Source organism: Apteryx mantelli, unplaced genomic scaffold (assembly GCF_036417845.1).
Source record: "Apteryx mantelli isolate bAptMan1 unplaced genomic scaffold, bAptMan1.hap1 HAP1_SCAFFOLD_131, whole genome shotgun sequence".
In the NCBI taxonomy this organism is placed as follows: Eukaryota; Metazoa; Chordata; class Aves; order Apterygiformes; family Apterygidae; genus Apteryx; species Apteryx mantelli.
In genome coordinates this window covers 244,325-261,557 of record NW_027118486.1, presented here as the reverse complement: position 1 = coordinate 261,557, position 17,233 = coordinate 244,325, and the positions used below count along the sequence as shown (strand labels likewise).

Genomic DNA, 17,233 nt, shown 5'->3' with positions numbered 1-17,233 from the left:
TGGTGTGGAGATAACAACGTGCTGTATTTAACTGAAAGTATCTGTTCCAACTTTGTATTTCATAAATTTTGTTGTCTAGGACATCTCTCTGTTTTATTCCGTTCCCCTTCCTGCCTTTGCCTGCCCTGACCATACGATTGTACCCTCTTACTCCCTCTGCTCGTCTCTCTCCCAGAGTAGTGCCTGTCGGATTGCTGCCAAAGGGGTGAGTGGCAGCAAGGTTGCGGGATGATTCCAAGGGATCCAATGATACTAGCACTAGAGAAAGAGGGAAAGGGTCGAAATTTGAAAAGGTGTTGTTCCGCTTGTAGTATGGGAAAAAGGTGTTTGAAGTGTGGACGGGAGGAGGAAGAAGATTTGGAATCGGTGGTCGCTCCCCGACAGAGGTTGGGGGGGGATTTCGAGGCTATCGGTGGAGCTGGAGGTGCAGAGGGACCAGGGGAGAGGAGTTATGAACAGGGAGGAGGATTTAGAGGGGCGGAAGGATTTAGCCCGCTTGCGGGGAGAACAAGGGGACAACAAGGGGAAGCGGGGGAGGCTTTACAGGCTCCCCTTCGGCAGGCGGTTGGAAATAACGGACCAGTAACAGTTAAAGTAGCTTTTTCAATAACGGAGTTAAGGTCCTGGAAGGAAATAGCAGGGAACTCTAGAGAGGATCCAGAGAGAGTGGCTAAAGCATTTGAAACTGTAATTAGGACTCAGGATCCAGATTGGAATGGTTCACAGGTCATATTAGACACACCGCTAGGTGATACTGAAAAGAAGATGGTATTAAACGCTGCTCGGAAACAAGCAGAAGGAGCACATGCTGGTGGGGATTTGCAGGGAACAATAGACCAGAATTTTCCTGCTGCAGAGCCGGGGTGGGATCCTAAGCAGCCGGGACCCCGGGGACTCTTAGCAAGATAGCAGAGATGGATAAGGTTTGGCATAAGACATGCCATGCCAAAAGCGATTAATTGGTCTAAGCTCTATGAGGTCAGACAAGAGCCAAATGAATCCCCGTCTGCTTTTATGGAACGATTAAAGGCTACTGCCGGGAAATCTACCACCCTGGATCCTGAAAAAGCAGAGGAAGCCCAGCAGTTCACTTCAATGTTTATGGGACAATCAGCCCCAGACATAAGAAGAAAACCTTCAGAAATTAGAAGAGGCGGATTCGAAAGATTTAGGAAAATGTTAGAAGTGGCATGGACGGCTTTTAATAATAGGGAAAAGGAAAAAGAGATGCAAGAGGTTTGAAGTGAAACCCTAAGAGAAGGCAGATTGACTGCTGCTTTAACCAGGGCTCCTGGAGGAGCCTACAGAGAAAGGGAAGGCCCAGGAGGGGGTTACCGAGGCGTGAAAGGGAGTAAGGGAAAGGGAACATCACCTCCTTTTGTGCAGCCCCGTCTGGTGAAAGATCAGTGCTCAATCTGCAAAGAAAGGGGGCATTGGAAAAGAAAGGGCTGGCAACCTCAGGCTGGGAACCGATCCAGCCCTGCAAGCCATTAAGCTACTGGCATTAAAGGAGGAATCCGGAAGGGGACCGGGGGAAGCATCCCCAGCCGAACCCCTGGTTACACTAAGGCTGGGAAATGATGGAGTAGAAGTTTTAGTTGATACAGGAGCCGCTTGCTTACTCTGTACTTAATACTTGTAAAGGAAACTTTAGCCATGAAACTGTAAGCGTTGTTGGTGCTACAGGCAAACGAGAGAATCGGCCCTTCTTGCAGCCCTTACAACTTAAACTGGGAAAACAGGGGGTGACTCATCAATTTTTATATATGCCTGAATGTCCCATACCCTTGATGGGAAGGGATTTATTGAATAAGTTGAACACGCAGATAACCTTTAAGAATGGAGAGGTGCAGCTACTACTACCTGAATCAAAAGCTGCGGAAGCGAGAACGTTTATGTTACAGAGCACGCAAAAACCGGAGGAAGAGATTCCTGCGGAAGTAGACGATGCAGTAATAGCCTTGGTATGTGTTATAGGTAAATGCGACAAATTGACAACCACTCGGGCCGGGTTGCATAAATTCCAATTTAATAAAATAATTGAGCAAGTCACAAGTAAGCAAAACAGCGCTGGGCGGCCGGGGAGTCTCCTGCTCCACCAACGACGCGCGCGATCCCCCCCTCACAGTCTCCTTATATGCGATTCCAGTTCCAGGTATACATGGCACTTCCTGTAACTTCTGTGATTGCGCCGGCTGTTGCTAGGGGGTCTTCTTCAGCCTTCTGGTGGTCGTGGGGATGAAGGCTGGAGTCTTCCTCTGCGTTGTGTGTGGTGACCCTCAGGTCATGCATATATTTTACAACTGTGTGACCTCGCCATTGCCATATTAGGCTATCTAAACTAACATCGCCGCCTCGCTGGCTCCACTCAATTATCTCAGGCGGGGTACATGCCCTCATTACAGGATGTTGTGGTTTTAGCCCGTAATTAGCGCCTAGTTTCATCGTAAAATCACTTCCCGATTTGATGTAACAAACTAGCACCTATCACAGTATGGGCTAGCGGAATTCCAGGTTGGTCTAAATTGGCGAAACCAGTGAAGGTTGTTCTAAAATCTGGGACTAAACCGGTAAGGCAAAAGCAGTATCCTGTTAAGTGGGAGGCTAGAAAAGGGTTGGAAGAATTAACAACTACATTTTTGAATTATGGGTTATTGATAGAGTGTGAAGCAGAATATAACACCCCAGGATTATCAGTAAAGAAACAAAATGGCAAAGAATATAGGTTGGTTCAGGATTTAAGAGCCGTGAATGGGCTCTTCAGCGACCGCCAGGGACCCCCATAGAAGCCCCCCGGAGACTCAGACTCAGACTGCATGCACAATGACTCTGTAAATATGATAATTAGTTCCAGGAAATAGAATGAATATGTACAATCATTCCGGGAAATCTAATGCATGGGTATGTACCAAAGCAATAGAAGCTTTGGCTAATGCAACACGCGGCATGCACGTTGGGCGGAGCGATCCCCCGTGCACCCGGCGCCGTAATAAAGAGAATGCCTGCTTCTCAGTGCTACACTGGTGCTAAGGAGTTTTTCTCCCCATTTCGGTGACAACGGGGCGGACGGGAGCGAGTGACTTAGGTGGCAGCCTCCGGAGGCAGCCCTCGGGCCATAGCGGCCCCCGTGTCTGTGGTGCGGGCACCAGCGCCTTTCTGTTTCCCCTGAGCTGCTGGGTGCCCGCGGGGGTGCGCGCAGTTCGCTAGCGAACGGCAAGCTGGGCTAGCCGGCGCGTAGCAGGCACCTGGGCACGGACGGCAGGCAGGCTGAGAGGCCGAGCTGATATTCGAGGGAGCCGCGAGTGCGCGGGGGCTTGGGAGGCTGCGGAGTCTCATGAGGGAGGGCGTTTTCACTGGTGAACTTCCACCTCCCTGAAAGGAGGCTGCATCTCCTCTCCTCCTGGCGAGTCACCTGGATGCAAGCAAAGGCGCTGCCTTTGGGGAGGGAAACCCCAGCCCCGGCCCCGGCCCCGGCAGTACTGCGCAGGCGCGCAGCGGCCCCCCCGCTCCGCGCGGCCTCTGGAGGCGGTTGCTCTCAGTGCTGTGGCCACCGCTGCCGGAGCGAGGGCGCGTGCCTCGCTGGGAGCCTTGCTGCGTCCCTGCTCTCGGCCCGCGCCTCTGCCCCCGGCCCGGGGGCTCCGAGCCCGCGGCCCCGCAGCCCGCCGGGGCGCAGCCCCGCAGCAGCTGTCCCGGGCCGCGGCCACTGGCCGGCGCTCGGCTCCTCTGCCCCCGCGCGAGGCGGGGCCGTGTCCGCGGGGCCGTGCCCGTGCCAGGCAGCGTCCCGTCCCCACCGCAGCATGAAGAGGCTCTTCGGGCTCTTCAGCAAGGGGCAGGGGCTGCCGCCGTCGCTGTCCGGCGGCGCTTCCCTGCCCTGCGTCGGCGCCGCCTCCGAGCTCTGGGAGAAGGAGCTGGGCAAGCTGCACCGCGCGGCCGCCAGCGGCGACCTGGCGCGGGTGCGGCGGCCGTGGTGGCTGCCGAGACTCGGCATCAACAGGCGGGACAAGGCGAAGCGGTGAGGGGGGCGGCGCCGCGCGCGCCTGCGCCCGCCCGGCCGGGCTCTGGGCCACACCGCGAGCGTGGGGGGAAGCGCGAGGGGCGGCTGCAAGGGCCGGGCTGCGGCGGCGGTGGCAGCGGCTGCGTCTGTGGCTGCGGTGCGGCCCCGCAGCGGCGGGCGGAGGGGGCGGCGGTGGCGCAGCTGGGAGGCTCCAGTGGGCCCTTGCTGCGAGCAGAGAGGTCTCCTTGCCTGGTGGCAGCCCGCGAGGCTCAGCTCGGCTCGGCTCAGCTCGGCTCGGCTCGGCTCGGCTGAGGAGGGCGAAACAAGGGGCAGGTTTTGTGAGCGGCTTCTCCCGCAGCGTCACCTGTACTGCGTGCGTGGCAGCAGCCCTTCGGAGGTGGTCGCGTGTTCCTTCGTAGCCGCATCGGCTGCAGTGGTTTGATTGGAGATGCTGGGCAGTTTGAAGGGCCGCCTTTCTTCCAGGTGCGGCGCGGCGCGGCAGGGCAGGGCAGGGCAGGGCAGGGCCCTTCCTGGAAGGGAGGGCGGAAGGAAGGGAGGGAGTGCCGTTTTCTTCAGCTGGCGAGGGCTGTTGGAAAGGCAGCTCTGCTGCCTTGGAGAGGGCTTCCTCCGTGGTTGAGCTTGTAGGAGAAGGGTAGCTACAACTGCCGGCAAGACAGAGTGCTGCTTTGTTGCTGTGGGCATGGAAGTGTTGTGGGGGAAGGTTTCTGCTGGCTGGTTTGCTAGGTGTTACCGAGGGCGCTTTGGAGCGAGCGTGTCCTCGCGTTTGCTGCAGTAGTGAGCTCGGGGAAAGGACAGAAGGCACGAATTCCCGAAAAGCACAGCACAAAGCTGATGCGATGGTGTTCTAAAAGCCACCTCCTTAGCCTCTGGCACGCTGTTGTCACGCGAGCGATGCTGGTGAAAGCTAGAGGGTCCCTTGCCGTAGGCTTAAGGTGCCCAAGGCTTGGTCGTCCTTGCTGGGCTGTGTGTGTCGTGCTGTTGGAGGCAGTGGCCAGTTGCCTGGGCAGAGGCGTGGAGGGCAGCAGTTTCCCACCGGAAGCCTGAGGCTGTGCGGGAAGAGTCCTGTGGCTGGGCGCAGGAATCCATTTGCAGGGAACGAGGCGGGGAGCTGAGTGACCGTCGTCTTCATAAATGGGTGCTGGGGTGGGGTGGGGTGGGGTGGGGGGCATTTTTCCTAGCCCGCCCCAGGCTTTGGGTGTGCAACTGCTGTCATGGCTGAAGGAATGAGAAACTTTTTCTAAGTTTGTTTTTTGGAACCGGAAACGGGTGGCCCTACCCACGTGCCACAGGCAGGAGCGGTGTCTTCAGCTGTGTGCGTGTCTGTCGGTGTTAACGTCGTATATTTAAATTTTAGGACACCTCTGCATCTTGCTTGCGCTAACGGGCATTCGGAGGTTGTTTCCTATTTAGTAGGAAACAAGTGCAAGCTGGATCCTCGTGACAATTTCAAGAGATCGCCGCTGATGAAGGTACGTGGAGTATGTGATGCTGCTGTAGGTAGGGCTTATAAGTTATGCACTGAGCGATCCCTCCCTTGGGTGATTCTTGACCTAGGTGTGGGTGGCGATTGTGTCGTGCTTGGTGCCGAATAGGCGCCTAACGTTACCTAATCTTTGAACGCGTTATTGTTTTCCAAGGTTGGCAAGCTGTGGGAGTTGTGGCAGAGGGAAACGTAGTTGCTGGAAAGGTTTCCTTTTTTGCTGTGTTGTTTCCAGGCAGTACAGTGCCAGCAAGAAGAATGCGTTGCTATTACAGAATCACAGAATCACAGAATCACTGAGGTTGGAAGGGACCTCTGGAGATCATCTAGTCCAACCCCCCTGCTCAAGCAGGGTCACCTAGAGCACATTGCACAGGATTGCATCCAGGCGCATTTTGAATATCTCCAGAGAAGGAGACTCCACCACCTCTCGGGGCAACCTGTTCCAGTGCTCTGTCACCCTCACAGTGAAAAAGTTTTTCCTCATGTTAAGATGGAAGTGTCTGTGTTTCAGTTTGTGCCCATTGCCTCGCGTCCTGTCGCTCGTCACCACTGAAAAGAGTCTGGCCCCATCCTCTCGACACCCTCCCTTCAGATACTTGTACACATTGATAAGATCTCCTCTCAGCCTTCTCTTCTCCAAGCTAAACAGGCCCAGCTCTCTCAGCCTTTCCTCATAAGAGAGATGCTCCAGTCCCCTAATCATCTTTGTGGCCCTTCGCTGGACTTGCTCCAGTAGTGCCACATCCCTCTTGTACTGGGGAGCCCAGAACTGGACGCAGTACTCTAGATGTGGCCTCACCAGGGCTGAGTAGAGGGGGAGAATCACCTCCCTCGACCTGCTGGCAACACTCTTTCTGATGCAGCCCAGGATACCATTGGCCTTCTTGGCCACAAGGGCACATTGCTGCCTCATGCTTAACTTGGTGTCCACCAGCACTCCCAGGTCCTTCTCAGCAGAGCTGCTTTCCAGCAGGTCAACCCCCAACCTGTACTGCTGCATGGGGTTATTCCTCCCCAGGTGCAGGACCCTGCACTTCCCTTTGTTGAATTTCATGAGGTTCCTCTCTGCCCACCTCTCCAGCCTGTCCAAGTCTCTTTGAATGGCAGCACAGCCCTCTGGCGTATCGGCCACTCCTCCCAGTTTTGTATCGTCAGCAAACTTGCTGAGGGTGCACTCTGTGCCTTCATCCAGGTCATTGATGAAGAAGTTGAACAAGACTGGACCCAGGACTGACCCCTGGGGGACACCGCTAGCTACAGGCCTCCAACTAGACTCTGTGCCACTGAGCACAACTCTCTGAGCTCTGCCATTCAGCCAGTTCTCAATCCACCTCACTGTCCACTCATCTAACCCACACTTCCTGAGCTTGTCTATGAGGATGCTATGGGAGACAGTGTCAAAAGCCTTGCTGAAGTCTAGGTAGACAACATCCACTGCTCTCCCCTCATCTACCCAGCCAGTCATTCCATCATAGAAGGCTATCAGATTGGTTAGGCATGATTTCCCCTTGGTGAAGCCATGCTGACTACTCCTGATCACCTTCTTTTCCTCCACATGCGTGGAGATGGCTTCCAGGATGAGCTGCTCCATCACCTTTCCAGGGATGGAGGTGAGGCTGACTGGCCTGTAGTTCCCTGGGTCCTCCTTCTTGCCCTTCTTGAAGACTGGGGTGACATTGGCTTTCTTCCAGTCCTCAGGCACCTCTCCTGTTCTCCAGGACCTTTCAAAGATGATGGAGAGTGGCTTAGCAATGACATCCGCCAGCTCCCTCAGCACTCGTGGGTGCATCCCATCAGGGCCCATGGATTTGTGGGTGTCAAGTTTGCTTAAATGATCTCTAACCCACTCCTCCTCCACCAAGGGAAAGACTTCCTCTCTCCAGACTTTCTCTCTTGCCACCAGGGTCTGGGGTTCCTGAGGGCTGGCCTGACCAGTAAAGACTGAAGCAAAGAAGGCATTCAGTAACTCTGCCTTCTCTGCATCCTTCGTCACCAGGACACCCACCCCATTCAGCAAAGGGCCCACATTTTCCCTAGTCTTCCTCTTGCTGCTGATGTATTTGAAGAAGCCCTTCTTGTTGTCCTTGACATCTCTAGCCAGATTTAATTCCAAACGGGCCTTAGCCTTCCTCGTCGCATCCCTGCATACTCTGACAACATTCCTATATTCATCCCAAGTGGCCTGTCCCCCTTTCCACTTTCTGTAGACTTCCTTCTTCTGGTTGAGTTTTGCCAGGAGCTCCTTGCTCATCCATGCAGGTCTCCTACCTCCTTTGCTTGACTTCCTACTCATAGGGATGCACCGCTCTTGAGCCTGGAGGAGGTGATGTTTGAATATTAACCAACTCTCTTGAACACTCCTTCCTTCCAGGGCCCTCACCCATGGGATTCCTCCAAGTAGGTCCCTGAAGAGGACAAAGTTTGCTCTCCTGAAGTCCAGGGTTGCGATCCTACTTGGTGCCCTGCTGCCTCCTCGCAGGATCCTGAACTCCACCATCTCATGGTCACTGCAGCCAAGGCAGCCCCCAACCTTCACATCTTCCACCAGTCCTTCTTTGTTTGTTAGTACGAGGTCCAGCAGCACACCTCTCCTTGTTGGCTCCTCCACCACCTGTGTCAAGAAGTTGTCACCAATGCTCTGCAGGAATCTCCAGGACTGTTTGTGCCTAGCTGTGTTGTCTTTCCAGCAGATATCAGGGTGGTTGAAGTCCCCCATGAGAACCAGGGCCTGGGATCGTGAGGCTACTTCCAGCTGTCTGTAGAAGGCCTCATCAACTTCCTCATCCATATTCTGCTAGCACACGGTGCCGACCCTAATCTGGCCGATGTTAACGGCAGCACTGCCCTTCACCTCGCTGCCATTGCTCCTAACACCTCTCTAGCAGGGCAGTTACTGGAGCACAATGCCCGTATTGATGCACGGAATGAGGTAAGCGCAGAGTTTGGGTAAGGCCGCTCTTGGAAAGAAAAGGTTGCTTCACTTCTCTGTGTTTTTCTAACTGAGGGGATTTATGCTTTCAGATGGGATACACTCCCCTTGCTCTTGCTGTGTCCGAACATCACGAAGAGATGGTGGAGTTCCTGCTTAAAAAGGGAGCTGACGTGCACGCTCGAGATCAGTCTGAAAGGTGAAGGGCTTGTCCAAACAGGGCGTGGGTCTCCTGAGTATTCTTAAAGCTTGACTGATGAGAGGCGTGGGCGTGAGCCTCTAAAAGGCCTAAGTAAGTAGCCACACGGAAGCAGTTGCTTCTGCGTGACTTTGGAAAAGTGATCTGCGCTTGGCTGCTGTTGCGCCTCACTGGCTGGCTTCTGCCTTCAGGACTGCCAGAAAGCATTGTGTCTGGTTGCCGCAAGGCAGGGGAGTTGCCGTTAGTTCTCCAGCATTGCTGCTGGGCAGGAGCGGGTTTTTAGAACCCAGGCACGGTTGGTAGGTAAGTGTTGTCTCGCGGGCAGCGTTGTCTCTCTGTCCTGACACTTGCTTTGACAACGGGCACGCGTTGAAACGAGAGAGGTTCCAGCTGGATGTGAGGAGAACCTTGCTGGCTGCGAGGACAGTGACGCGTCGGAACGGGTTGCCCGAGGAGGTTGTGCAGCCTCCCTCCTTGGCAGCTTTGAAGAACCGACCGAGTAAAGCCGTGAGCAACCCGGTCTGGCCTCGTAGCTGAGCGTGCTTTGGGGAGGTGTTAGGCGGAGAGACCTCCTGAGGCCCCTTCCGACCTGAGTTCTCCTGTGCTTCCGTGTAGTTGGCTCTGCTTTCCTTCTGCCTGTGGGAAAGGGGGAAGTAATTGTTTTGGGAGCAAATAGGGCTGCAAATAATGCCAGTGAGATGTCTGTATCGGCCGATAGATTTCCTGTCGTCTTTTGGATGCTCTAGGACCCCTCTTATGCTTGCTGCTTCTGCTGGGGACATGAGCATGATAGAAGTTCTTCTTCGCTATGGTGCTGATCTTTCCCAGGAAGACGTTCTTGGATGGACAGCGGAGGATTGCGCTAGAACTTCTGGATGTGCTCGGTAGGTGCTTTGGGTCACCGTTAGAGTTGCTAAGTTGTCCGAACGTCCGTGTTGGTTTATGGGCATGCTTGGTAACAGCAGCAAGGTTTAATGGTGTGTGGAGACCTTTGTTGCAGCTGGGCGAAAAGGACTCTTCTGGTACGTATTGTTCCCGTGTCAAGTGCGAATTGGGAAATTGTCCTCGACTTCCACCCAAATGCTCCGTTAGGTTTCACGTTTGTGGTGCTGAGCTCGCATCAAATTGCTCGCAATGCAAAGTCTGAAAATCAGTGTGTTTCCTTTCTTTCTGTATACAGTGTTAGTCAACACCTGGTAGACTCTGCAGTCGGGGAAAAGGCGGGAGAAGCTTCTGCAGGCGGCGCAAAGGGCGTGCCAGCGCTTAGCACGCCTCCCGGAGCAGGAGCTGCTGGCTTTGCATTGGGTGCCTGCGCTCTGGCCAGCGGAGGTAGGATCCTTAACCGTGGAGGAGCTGATGAGGAAAATCCCTACGGCCTTTTCTTTTGGTGGCTTGTATTGTTGAAGCTTACTGTGTTCACCACTGACTTCAGTGGAGGTCTCGGATGGAGTAGCGCACACAGTTTTGTAAAATGCACTTCTGTGTTGCCGACTGGACACGTGTCTTGCAAGGCCGTGAGGGCGCTTCTATAATTAGCGTGTTAGCCGTCAGTTCGGAGGGTTGTTGCCTATTGCATCCCCCATGTTTATAGATGGGGGCTTTCCTTTTTTCTTAAAAAAAAAAAAAGAAAAAAAAAAGGAAAGAAAAGAAAAAGAAAAAAAATTACAAATACTGTGCAGTACCTGGCATTTTCAACCACAGGTTGGTGGAGGGGGACGGGACAAAGAGAGAATGAGAGAGAGAGAGAGAACAATCTCTGCCTGTGGTGTATGCTCGCATGTGTGGTATGAAGAGTTCAGCAGTTGAGTCATTTCTTATCCTGTTCAGCCCGCGCCAGCATTTGCTAACTGTCTGCTCACATAGCATCTTGGCGCCATGCTAGTTTTTCAGTTAGGAATGTTAGAAGGAAATATGAGTGTCGGAGTGGGGGGAACGGGCCCGGAGTAACGATGAGTCTCAATATGAGTATGGTCATTCTCCCTTTATTAGAGCTTACACAAAGTATATATATCGAAAAGCAATACGCATGCGCTAGCAATAGTTACATGATTGGTTACAGTTTCTGTCCATACGTATAAAACGGATACATGATTGGTGCAAGGTTGCTGTCCGCGCTCCATCGACATTTATGGAACCTAGTTCCATCCAGACTTGTTTACCAGTTTTGTGAATACCTTCTTTTGTAGTGCTCAAGGCCGCTGCAAGGCTTGCTCGGCCGCTGCAAGGCTCGCTCGCCTTGGCCTACATTCCTTCCCTTACCCTGAGAACGGGATTGCTCATCCCAATCAGATCATGCCCTCTCTCGCTTAACCATTCCTCCACAATTCCCCCTTCTTGTTTTTGAGCAATCCAGGCTTGGTTCACTACTTTCAGCAGAGCTTTCTTAATACAGTTTAATACTACACATAAACATAAACATACAACTATAAGGATTATTAATATGCGTAAGCCTTCAGTAAGCAACCCTATTAGCCACTACGGTAGATTTCCAAACAGGTTAGTTAACCATTCGCCTAATAGCCCATGGTTCTGATGGATTTTACTTGCGTGCTCCTTCAACCATTGCAATTGTTTGTGAATGGATTCACTATGATCAGACAAATTCATGCAGCACATACCCTCAAAATCCTCACAACCATGACCTTGAGCTAATAACAAAAATCAATTGCAGCCCTATTTTGCAGAATAGCATGTCGCAGGCTACCTTGGTCCTCTAATAGGTTAAGGCGTTGCCTGCTGTTGCCCCAGGCACGAAGAGAGACAAAAACACTCTTTCAGTGGGGCTGAGTAGGGTAACCTTATCATCACAATTTGGTGAGAGCCCTACGGCTGCCCGTTTACTACGGGTGGCGGTCCCGTTCCCTGTTATATTTTTCCACCATTTTTTTTCTTTTTTTTCTTTTTTTCTTTTTTTTTTTTTGAGTACCATTATTCCAAATTGGGTGCCCCCCTTTTGCCTCAGCTCCAAGGGCTCCCAACCCTTGGCGGCTTGTTGTAAAATTTTTCCAATCATGTGGTTCCCATTTCCCCTGACCATTCTGTTGTAGCACGGGGAACGCCAGTGCTGTGGGGCTCTCGGACCCCGCAACAGGCTTCCATTGTCCTTCTATTATAGCGTCCTTGATAATACCACTCCAGCGGGACTCCCTTGGAGGTCTGGCAAGGGGATTCATTAAGCAGGGAGGTACTCCTCCCTCTTTTTCTTGCGCCTGCAGCTCCATCTTTTTCAGGCATTCCGATAGCTCCTGTAGCACTCTTACGGTTTCTTCTGGTGACGGCGGTACTTTATTTCTGGTGTCAGGCGTGTTATCCCCCGAAGACTCGCTGGACGAAAGCAGTGGGGGGTACTCTGATGGAGTCTGGCGTGAGCGGGCGGTCTCGTTGAAGGAGGGTAGAGGCGGCCGCTGAGGTGGCGTAGGCAGCGGCAACGGTGGATGCAGGGGACTGTTGCTAGGCAGCGGCGGGGGGGGAGCACTAGGAGGGGGTCGGCACTCCTTTCCACCCAAGTCTCTGAGGTCAGCAAGGGGCGCGGCCACCGCCCCTCTTTGAGCCTCCTCCGGGTGCACGTCCGCGTTTGCCTCAGAGCTCGGACCAGCCGGCTCCGAGGAAACCTCCGCTTTCTGGGACGCAGCGGGTGACGGCGCTGACGATGCCTCCCCCTCGGAGTTCTCCCGCGCCCTTTGCAGTGCCTCCCCGACAGACCGGCTCATTGCCGTTAAAGTCTCTAGTACGGTGTTCCAAAATGTGCGAACAACTTTCCCGTCCCTCAGTTCCAGCTTTTCCAGTTTTACTGACAGCTGCTCAAACATTTTTAATAGTTGAGCCGTGAACGGCTTTGTCCCCATGGGGGTGGTAGGCGAGGCTGTGCCTGACGACTCCGGAGATAACAATGTCAGGGGCCCCCGCCATGGCCTCGATGGGGCTGTGCTGCCCTCCCCTGGTACGGACGGCGACGAGGGCCCTGGGCATGGCGTACTGCTGGCTCCCTCAGGAGCGGACGGAGGAAAGGGCTGTGGGGGGGGCGGTGGCGGAGGGACCGATGGTCGAGCTCGCACCGCCTTAACCTCCTTCTTGTCCTTGTCTCCACCCTCGATGGTCTTGTGCCACATTGTTTCTCCGAAATCTCGCCATTCCGATACGGAAAATAGCATATGAGTATCAGGGAAATGTTCCCACTGTTGCCCTAGCCTGATCAACCGATGCAACTGCTTTACCGGGGCGTCAATTCCTCTCTTAGAGAGTATCCCGGCGAGCAAGGTGGCGGCAGCATCAGCTTCCATGCTGCTCCCTGAGAGGCGGGGTGCGACCCCGAGGCCTCAGTGTCTGGCCGGCTAGGGACGTACAGCCAGCACTCCTCTCAGCCGTTCAATCCCCACTCCCGTCCTCTCGCTGCTTACCGCAGTCACGGACCGTCAACAGAATTTAATCTTCTTGGTAGACGCGGCGAAACCATCCTCTGCTACCAGATGTCGGAGTGGGGGGAACGGGCCCGGAGTAACGATGAGTCTCAATATGAGTATGGTCGTTCTCCCTTTATTAGAGCTTACACAAAGTATATATATCGAAAAGCAATACACATGCGCTAGCAATAGTTACATGATTGGTTACAGTTTCTGTCCATACGTATAAAACGGATACATGATTGGTGCAAGGTTGCTGTCCGCGCTCCATCGACATTTATGGAACCTAGTTCCGTCCAGACTTGTTTACCAGTTTTGTGAATACCTTCTTTTGTAGTGCTCAAGGCCGCTGCAAGGCTTGCTCGGCCGCTGCAAGGCTCGCTCGCCTTGGCCTACATTCCTTCCCTTACCCTGAGAACGGGATTGCTCATCCCAATCAGATCATGCCCTCTCTCACTTAACCATTCCTCCACATATGAGGACAGTGTTGAATTTGCTTGCTTACTTAGTTTGGGGGGGGGAGAATTCAGTATGATGAGAAAAATCAGTGGTTTGGGGCATACTTTTGTTCGTGCTGTCTCGCCTGAATGTTCCACTCCAGTGTGGCCTGTAGAACTGTCCGTGTTGCACACTTGTAGGCATTGTTGACATTGGAAGGTCTGACATGCTAAGAATTAATCATGTCAATTAATATTTGAACAGTGAGAGACGACATTTCCCACGGATACTTTGTAAGGTGAGACTTGAACAATACCTTTTCCCAAATCCTTTAACCTGCCTAAAAAGAGGAAAGACTGGAGAGACAGGGTCCTTCTTGCCTTTGCTTTTCAAGAATGTTGGAGGAAGAGGAGAGTGATGACAGCTGTCCTGCTTCTGAGGAAGAAAACCACAGTTCAGCTGCCAAGGTAAAGTGCCTCAACAGGCAACGCTTGCCATGGGACGACTCATTTGCAGGAAAGACCTGTCTGGACTTCAGTCTCCAGGCAGGTGGTTTTCTCCTGCAGAGCGGTCTCCTGCCTGCCACCCTTTCTGCTGCTGTGAGCTGTTTCCTCAAAGACTTGTAGCCGTGGCAGAGCATGCAGCAGCCTTGTGGTCGGGGGGGGTGAAAGAGCAGTAGGTGACAAGATAAATGGCCACGTGGTTTTCTTCCTGTGAGTCAGATCTCGAGACCATAAAAGTTGATCAGCTCCTGGGTTGCCTATTCTTTTGTCCTCCAGAGCTTGCTCTTTGTTTCCAGTGACTTTGGCAATAGAATTCTGACTGATATGGAGGAAGGGCGTTTATTGTTCAAAATCTGCTGAAATGCTTCATCCCCTGGCTCTCCTTTCCTCCTTGTCAGGTTCCTCAAGTGTGCTTGGCGGGGAGTTGCTCAAGCGGGTCTTTTTTTCTCATGCCGGATGCGGATGACATTCCAGGCTTGCATGTGATCTCACGCTGCCTGTTTCAACTCTGTGGGGGGTTTTTTTGGTTTTTTTGGTTTTTTTTCCCCAGTTGCGGTGTATGGCGTTGGGACTGCGCTGTGATGAAGACTGCAAGTGTGGTGCTGGAACCCAGGCTGTACTGCTGGAGATGCAGGCATGTTTGATTTTTAAGCTGGTTCCGGTTTTTTTTCAGTGACCTTTGAGAGATTGTCGCAAATGTTGCTGCAGTAGCTCTTCAGAGACATAGTAAGATGTGATTGTGGTTTGAAGAGTGAAAGCGAGGAAAGAGAAGGAGGTTTGACTAAGGTTGTTTGAGAAGCAGGCAGCTGTTGGTTTTCCTTGGCGCAAAGGAGGGGGAAAGGGTGCGTGCGCTCCTGGATGTTGTAACGTAGGTGAAGCCAGGGTCAGCCTGTGTGCAGGCAGTGCTTCTCAGGAGCTTTGCAGAAGCAGAGCCGGGCGTTTGTGACGTTAGGTATTGCTGTCTACTCAAAGACGTTCCCGAGGAAAAACTGCAGGCCTGGTAGAAGAGAAGTGAGAACGTTTCCCTGTGTGGGTACAGAGGAGAGAAGTACTTTGCAAGGTGTCGCCTGCCTGTGCAGAGGCTGCTTGTTTCTGTTCTTTCCAACGCTTTTGGCTGGCCTCTTTTAGGAAGAATCACCTGAACGGAAGGGAGAGGAGGCTACCGGTGGTCCTCAAGTTGCGGATGCTGCAGAAGCCCCTGCTGGTGTGAGAGGTGAGTTAATAAACATTGATCCGCTTTGTTTCTTTGCTAGTTGTGCTGAGTCAATGACCGGAAATGGTGATCTGCTTGTGAGACGGTACGGCACCCCCTTTTGCCCTTGCCAGCAAATGCCAGGGGGGAAGGTTGAGGGTAGCGAGTGTCAGTTGAGGGAGCTGTTTTGTGGTAGTGCTAGGTAAGGAGCGTTGTTTCCTGGTGACTTGCTGCGCGTGTGAGGATGTTTTGGCTAGCGCTTTGAGGGTTCCTCCTCTACCGTGCAAAGTGCTCGTGAGTGCCAAACTCTGGAGCCCTACTTTGGAGGGGAGATGCCCCCGAAACCTCCCTACTCCGTGACTCCGGCCTGCCTGAGCCTGGTTTGCATGCTACCTGACCATCTGTTGGGCATTTGTTGTAGCCGTGTGAGCTGCCATGCTGGGCTTGGGCATCTTCTGCTGCAGAGAAGGCCACGGGAAGTGGCGAGAACACGGCGGTGCGGCTGGGGCTGAACAACACGGCTTTGTTTTTCCTCTGTAGTTGAACTGTTCTCTGTCTCTTGGCTGCAGGGCTTGCCTGATGGAGGAGAACAGCAGAGTGAAAGAAGGACTCATGGCATGTCGTTTCTTACTTCCTTTGTAGGTGTTACGTCAGCAGCAGGAGTGGAGCGGGAGGAAGACAGCGACTCTCCCTGGGACTCCGAGGTGCTTTCAGTGAGGAGCGCAGCAGGGTCCCCGTGGGGGGGAGCGCTCGGGAGCTTGCTTTGGACATGGGCCCCATCAGTGGCCCTTCCAAGGCCCCAAGGCCCCAGGGCCCAGGACACAGCGCGGGCCGTCATGCAGCTACAGGATTTGAGGGATGCTGCTGAGGAAAGAAGCCATCTCTCGGGCACCCAACAGGACAAGAAGAGTTACTTTGCCTTGAAAAATGCCTGTTAGTTATTCTCGTGCACTTGCAGTGACTGGCCCCACACCACACTCCTTTTTCCTTTCCGAAATGCAGGTGTGGGCAGCAAGCAGCACGACACCCACGCATGATGACCCCAGCGCTGGGGGGCTTCTGCCACGTCAGCATGAGCAGGACACAAAAGGCATCTCCGGGAGTCACCGTGGCCCTCGCCACCTCCCGCCCAGGTCCAGGAGAGCTGCAGAGCTCCTCCAAGCCCTCCCTGCACACTCCCCCAGACAGCCGGGAGCTGCCTGGCACAAAGCCTTCCTGGCGGTGGGCGAGGGGAGGGAGCTGCTGGCGCCCAGCTCTGGGCTCCAGGGAACAGGCCAGGGCTCGGAGCGGGGAGCTGGCAGCTGGCTCCCGCGAGGCTGCTGCTGGCAGCGCAGCCCCAGTCTGGTCCTTGCCCTGGGGACGTGTGCTGGTGGGAAGGGCCTGGCCAGGAGGGAGCCACGTGCCTGCGGAGGCAGCAGCGGCATTGCCCAGCTCAGTGCAGGAGGGCAGAGCAGGGGCTGCTCTTGCGCTGACTTCAGGAAGGCGCCACGCTGTCTCCCGCAAGGTCTTTCTATTGTTTTTATTATTTCTTTTTTTAGGGAAAGCTGATTGAGTGTTTTCTACCGTAACTGTTTGCCCTCTCGCGAGTATGTTGTTGAGTAAAGAATGCTCTGTGGTGCCAGCTGTTTTTCCCAGGGGTAGGGGGGGGCCTTCTTCAACAAACGGTGCTTTGACAGAGGTCTCCTGCTGTCGTTTCTTTTGTGGCTGTGCCATTCGGAGCACTCCACTCTATGCTGTTTTCATTCTTTCCCTCTTGCCTGTGGGGTAACGCTTGAAAGCGCACAGTGCACCAGCTTAGTTGACTTCCAGTGCAAGGTTGCAACACGTGTTTAGTCTGCTCTTCCGTGTGTTGTGAGATATGTGGTGCATCTCTTGGATTTTCAGCTGTGATAAGGACTGAGATGAGAAATACAAGCTTAACCGTGGAAATGAGAACTATCATGAGAACTCAGTCGCAGCTGAAGAGCTATATAGGAGGCTTTGCTGAGCTTCTTAATGCTTGTGTAAACTCAGCCAGCGCTGTGGCTTTCTTGGCTCTATTTGGCTTTGGATTCAGTAGCAGACGGGTGCACAG

The 17,233-nt window shown here is 53.6% G+C and overlaps 1 protein-coding gene across 1 annotated transcript; it reads left to right on the top strand.

The window, feature by feature from the left end:
• The first annotated feature begins 3,797 nt into the window (after positions 1-3,797).
• Positions 3,798-15,703, top strand: LOC136995602 (ankyrin repeat domain-containing protein 7-like). The gene is made up of 5 exons (XM_067316821.1): positions 3,798-4,012; positions 5,370-5,484; positions 14,518-14,601; positions 15,096-15,180; positions 15,624-15,703. The coding sequence occupies exons 1-5, from the start codon at positions 3,798-3,800 to the stop codon at positions 15,701-15,703; spliced, it is 579 nt and encodes a 192-aa protein (XP_067172922.1).
• Positions 15,704-17,233: the final 1,530 nt, after the last annotated feature.